The sequence below is a fragment of the Empidonax traillii genome, unplaced genomic scaffold (genome assembly GCF_003031625.1).
Source record: "Empidonax traillii isolate 1590-97213 ecotype Southwest subspecies unplaced genomic scaffold, ASM303162v1 scaffold2333:size27116, whole genome shotgun sequence".
Taxonomy (NCBI): domain Eukaryota; kingdom Metazoa; phylum Chordata; class Aves; order Passeriformes; family Tyrannidae; genus Empidonax; species Empidonax traillii.
In genome coordinates this window covers 1-5,464 of record NW_020957526.1, presented here as the reverse complement: position 1 = coordinate 5,464, position 5,464 = coordinate 1, and the positions used below count along the sequence as shown (strand labels likewise).

Here is a 5,464-nt window from a genome sequence, read left to right as displayed (position 1 = left end):
GGGGGATCTTCAGATCCTTGTGGGACTGGGGTGGGGTGGGAAGGGCTCCTGGAGGACCTGCAGATCCTTGGGGGGGGGTGGGAAGGGCTCCTGGAGGACTCTTTGGGCTCCTGGAGGACCTTCAGCCCCTTAGGGGGGACCCTCAGATCCTGGAGGACCTTCAGCTCCCTGGGGGGCTGGCCTGGGGTGAGAAGGGCTCCTGGAGGACCTGGAGATCCTTGGAGGGATGGGAAAGGCTCCTGGAGGACTCCTTGGGCTCCTGGAGAACCTTCAGCTCCCTGGGGGGCTGGCCTGGGGTGGGAAGGGCTCCTGGAGAACCATCAGATCCTTGAGTGGGGTGGGAAAGGGCTCCTGGAGGACCTGCAGGGCCTTGGGGGGATGGGTGGGACGAGGAACCCGAGGCTTGGGTGGTGGGACCTCAGGCAGCGTGGTGGGACCTCAGTGAGCTCCTGGTTGATTGGGGAGGGGTGGTGGGACCTCAGACAGGGTGGTGGGGCCTCCTTGGACTCCTGGTTGATTGGGGAGGGGTGGTGGGATCTTCTTGACCAGGGAGAGGGGTGGTGGCACCTCAGACAGGGTGGTGGCACCTCAGACAGGGTGGTGGCACCTCAGACAGGGTGGTGGGAACCTCAGTGAGCTCCTGGTTGACCGAGAAGATCTGGTGGCACCTCCTTGACCCTGAAGGGATGATGGGACCTCCTTGGGCTCCTGGTTGATTGGGGAGGGGTGGTGGCACCTCAGACAGGGTGTTGGGACCTCAGTGAGGGTGGTGGGACCTCATTGGGCTCCTGGTTGACCAAGAAGATCTGGTGGCACCTCCTTGACCCTGAAGGTCTGGTGGCACCTCCTTGACCAGAGAGAGGGATGTTGTGACCTCACCAAGCTCCTCCTTGCCCCCCCCCCAACCCCCAGGACAACTTCGGCTACGACCTGCCGGCGGTGGAGGCGGCCATGAAGAAGCACGAGGCCATCGAGGCCGACATCTCCTCGTACCAGGAGCGCATCCAGGTGGTGGTGGAGCTGGCCCTGGAGATGGAGGCCGAGGGCTACTACGACACCAAGAGGATCAGCGCCCAGAAGGACAACATCCTGCGCCAGTGGGGCCTCCTCACCCAGCTGGTGGCGGCCCGGAGAGCCCGCCTGGAGCAGAACCTGGCCCTGCAGAAGATCTTCCAGGAGATGGTCTACATGATCGACTGGATGGAGGAGATGCAGGTGGGGGGGGGGGATGAGGGAGGGGGGTGGGGGGGGGGGGGGGGGGGGGGGGGGGGGGGGGGGGGGGGGGGGGGGGGGGGGGGGGGGGGGTAAGAAGGTGGTGGAGTGGGCAGGGTGAGGTTTTGGTGGACCATGGAATGGTCAGGATGAGGTCTTGGTGGACCATGGAAGAAAGGTCAACCCAAGGTCTTGAAGGGACAACCCAAGGTCTTGAAGGGTCAACCCAAGGTCTTGGTGGACCACGGGAGAAGGGTCAACCCAAGGTCTTGGTGGACCGTGGAAGAAGGGTCAACCCAAGGTCTTGAATGGCCAACCCAAGGTCTTGGTGGACCGTGGAAGAAGGATCAACCCAAGGTCTTGAATGGCCAACCCAAGGTCTTGGTGGACCATGGAAGGGTCAACCCAAGGTCTTCAAGGGCCAAGCTGAGGTCTTGGTGGATCATGAAAGAAAGGTCAACCCAAGGTCTTGGTGAACCACGGAAGGATCAACCCAAGGTCTTGGTGGATCATGAAAGAAAGGTCAACCCAAGGTCTTGGTGAACCACGGAAGGATCAACCCAAGGTCTTGGTGGACCATGGAAGGGTCAACCCAAGGTCTTGAATGGTCAACCCAAGGTCTTGATAGACCATAGAATGGCCCAGCTGAACTCTTGGTGGACCTGGGAGAAGTGTCAACCCAAGGTCTTGGTGGACCATGGAGTGGCCCAGTTGAGGTCTTGGTAGACTATGGAAGAAGGGTCAACCCAAGGTCTTGAATGGCCAAGGCGAGGTCTTGGTGGACCATGGAAGGATCAACCCAAGGTCTTGGTGGACCATGAAAGAAGGATCAACCCAAGGTCTTGGTAGACCATGGAAGAAGGGTCATCTCAAGGTCTTGGTAGACCATGGAAGACGGGTCATCTCAAGGTCTTGGTGGACCGTGGAAGAAGGGTCAACCCAAGGTCTTGAATGGTCAACCCAAGGTCTTGGTGGACCATGGGAGAAGGATCAACCCAAGGTCTTGAATGACCAGCTGAGGTCTTGGTGGACCATGGAAGGGTCAACCCAAGGTCTTGAATGGTCAACCCAAGGTCTTCGTGGACCATGGAAGAAAGGTCAACCCAAGGTCTTGGTGAACCACGGAAGGATCAACCCAAGGTCTTGGTGAACCACGGAAGGATCAACCCAAGGTCTTGGTGGACCATGGGAGAAGGGTCAACCCAAGGTCTTGAATGGTCAACCCAAGGTCTTGATAGACAATGGAATGGCCCAGCTGAGGTCTTGGTGGACCATGGGAGAAGGGTCAACCCAAGGTCTTGGTGGACCATGGAGTGGCCCAGTTGAGGTCTTGGTAGACTATGGAAGAAGGGTCAACCCAAGGTCTTGAATGGCCAAGCTGAGGTCTTGGTGGACTGTGGAAGGATCAACCCAAGGTCTTGGTGGACCATGGAAGAAGGGTCAACCCAAGGTCTTGAATGGCCAATCCAAGGTCTTGGTGGACTGTGGAAGAAGGGTCAACTCAAGGTCTTGAATGACCAGCTGAGGTCTTGGTGGACCATGGAAGGGTCAACCCAAGGTCTTGGTGGACCATGGAAGAAGGGTCAACCCAAGGTCTTGAATGGCCAAGCTGAGGTCTTGGTGGACCACAGAAGGATCAACCCAAGGTCTTGGCGGACCATGAAAGAAGGATCAACCCAAGGTCTTGAATGACCAGCTGAGGTCTTGGTGGACCTGGGAGAAGTGTCAACCCACGGTCTTGGTAGACCATGGAAGACGGGTCATCTCAAGGTCTTGGTGGACCATGGGAGAAGGGTCAACCCAAGGTCTTGGTGGACCATGGGAGAAGGATCAACCCAAGGTCTTGAATGACCAGCTGAGATCTTGGTGGACCATGGAAGAAGGGTCAACCCAAGGTCTTGGTGGACCATGGAAGGGTCAACCCAAGGTCTTGGTGGACCATGGAAGAAGGGTCAACCCAAGGTCTTGGTGGACCACCAAAAGGCCTCTCTCCTGTTGTCCTGCAGGTCCTCCTGGTGTCCAAGGACCTGGGCAAGCACCTGCTGGAGGTGGAGGACCTGCTGCAGAAGCAGGGCCTGCTGGAGGCCGACATCGCCGCCCAGACCGAGCGGGTCCAGGCCCTCAACGCCGCCGCCCTCACCTTCTCCGAGCTGGAGGGTAACAGGGGGCACCAGGGGGGGCACTGGGGGGGGCACCAGGAGGGGCACCAGGATGGGTTCCTTGGGGAGGGCCAAGCCAAGGTCTTGGGAGGTCGTGGCGTGGACAATGGGAGGTCCTGGTGGACCGTGGGAGAAGGTTCTGGAAGCTATGAGTGGGGGAGGGTCAACCTAAGGTCTTGGTGGACCATGGAAAGGTCAACCCAAGATCTTGGTAGACCATGGAAAGGTCAACCCAAAGTTTTGGTTCAAAGGTCAACCCAAGGTCTTGGTTGACCATGGAAGGGTCAACTCAAGGTCTTGATAGACCACAGAAAGGTTGACTCAAAGTCATGGTTGACCATGGAAGGGTCAACACAAAGATCTTGGTTGAAAGGTCAACTCAAGCTCTTGGTGGACCACGGAAAGGTCAACCCAAGGAACCCAAGGTCTTGGTGGACCATGGAAGGGTCAACCCAAGGTCATGGTTGACCATGGAAAGATCAACCCAAGGTCTTGGTTGAAAGGTTGGCCCAAGGTCTTGGTGGACCACAGGAAGGTTGACCCACAGTCTTGGTTGACCATGGAAAGGTTGACTCAAGGTCATGGTTGACCATGGAAGGGTCAACCCAAAGTCTGGGTTGAAAGGTTGACCCAAGGTCTTGGTTGACCATGGAAGGGTCAACTCAAGGTCTTGATAGACTGTGGAAGGGTCAACCCAAAGTCTTGGTTGAAAGGTCAACTCAAGGTCTTGGTGGACGATGAAAGAAGGGCCAACCCAAGGTCTTGATAGACCACAGAAAAGTTGATCCAAGCTCTTGGTTGACCATGGAAAGGTCAACCCAAAGTCTGGGTTGAAAGATTGACCCAAGGTCTTGGTAGACCATGGAAGTGTCAACCCAAGCTCTTGGTTGACCATGGAAAGGTCAACCCAAAGTGTGGGTTGAAAGGTCGATCCAAGGTCTTGGTTGACCATGGAAAGGTCAACCCAGGGTCTTGTGGACCATGGAGGGGTCAACCCAAGCTCTTGGTCAAAAGATCAACCCAAACTCTTGATGATCCACTGAAGAAGAGCCGACCCAAGAGATCCCCTCCGGGGAAGGATGGGGGGGTGGGGGTGGGTTGGTCGATGACTCCGCCCACCTCCCTCATCTCCCCTCCCCCCCCTCCCTCCCTCCCCAGGCTACCAACCCTGCGACCCCCAGATCATCTGCAACCGCGTCCACCACGTGCGCTCCTGCCTGGAGGAGCTGGCCCAGCTGGCGGCCAAACGCCGCAAGGAGCTGGAGGATTCCCGCCAGCTCTGGACCTTCTTCCAGGAGATGGAGGAGGCCGAGGCCTGGATGGGCGACAAGGAGAAGATCTTGGCCCACAAAACCTGCGGCCGCGACCTCAGCAGCGTCACCGCCCTGGCGGCCGAGCACCGGGCCATGCTGGGCGAGCTGGGCAAGCGGCGGGCACTGCTCCACCAGAGCCTCAAGAAAGGGGAGAAGCTCCTGGCCCGCCGACCCCCGGGGGGAGGAGGAGGGGGAGGCGGCTCGGGGGGCGTCCGGGAGCGGCTCCGCTCCGTCTGCCTGCGCTGGAAGAAGCTGGAGGAGCTCACCGGGCTCCACCAGCGGCGCCTGGAGGAGGCCTCGGCCTTCTTCCAGTTCCTGGCCGAGACGGACGAGCTGGCGGCCTGGCTGCGCTCGGCCTTCCGCGTGGCGGCCAGCGACGACTTCGGGCACGACGAGCACTCGAGCCGGGCGCTGCTGCGGCAGCACCGGGCGCTGGTGGAGGAGCTGGAGAAGCAGCGGGAGGCGGTGCTGGCGCTGCGGGGGCAGCTGGCGCTGCTGGCGCCCGACCACCGGCAGGGGGTGGAGGCGCAGATCAGGGTGGTGGAGGCCGAGCAGCTGTTCGGGGAGGTGGCCGAGGTGGCCGTGCTGAGGACGCAGTGGCTGCAGGACGCGCTGGCCGTCTACGGGCTGCTGGGGGAGGTGGACGCGTGCGAGGCGTGGCTGGACGAGAAGGAGCAGTGGCTGGGGGGGATGGAGGTGCCCGAGGAGCTGGATGAGGTGGAGGTGGTGCAGCACAGGTGGGTGTTGGAGGGGGGGGGGGATTGGGGGGGGTTTTGGGGG

General features: G+C 59.8%; 1 protein-coding gene across 1 annotated transcript in view; it reads left to right on the top strand.

Moving 5' to 3' along the window:
- Positions 1 to 5,421, top strand: part of LOC114071846 (spectrin beta chain, non-erythrocytic 4-like) — a gene marked incomplete at both ends in the record, with an annotated part of 19,736 nt that extends 14,315 nt beyond the window's left edge. Inside the window, 3 exons of the mRNA XM_027909727.1 lie at positions 913 to 1,215; positions 3,219 to 3,369; positions 4,530 to 5,421. Coding sequence (XP_027765528.1) covers positions 913 to 1,215; positions 3,219 to 3,369; positions 4,530 to 5,421 — 1,346 coding nt within the window. The remainder of the gene's footprint in view (positions 1 to 912; positions 1,216 to 3,218; positions 3,370 to 4,529) is intronic.
- Between the last annotated feature and the right edge of the window lie 43 nt (positions 5,422 to 5,464).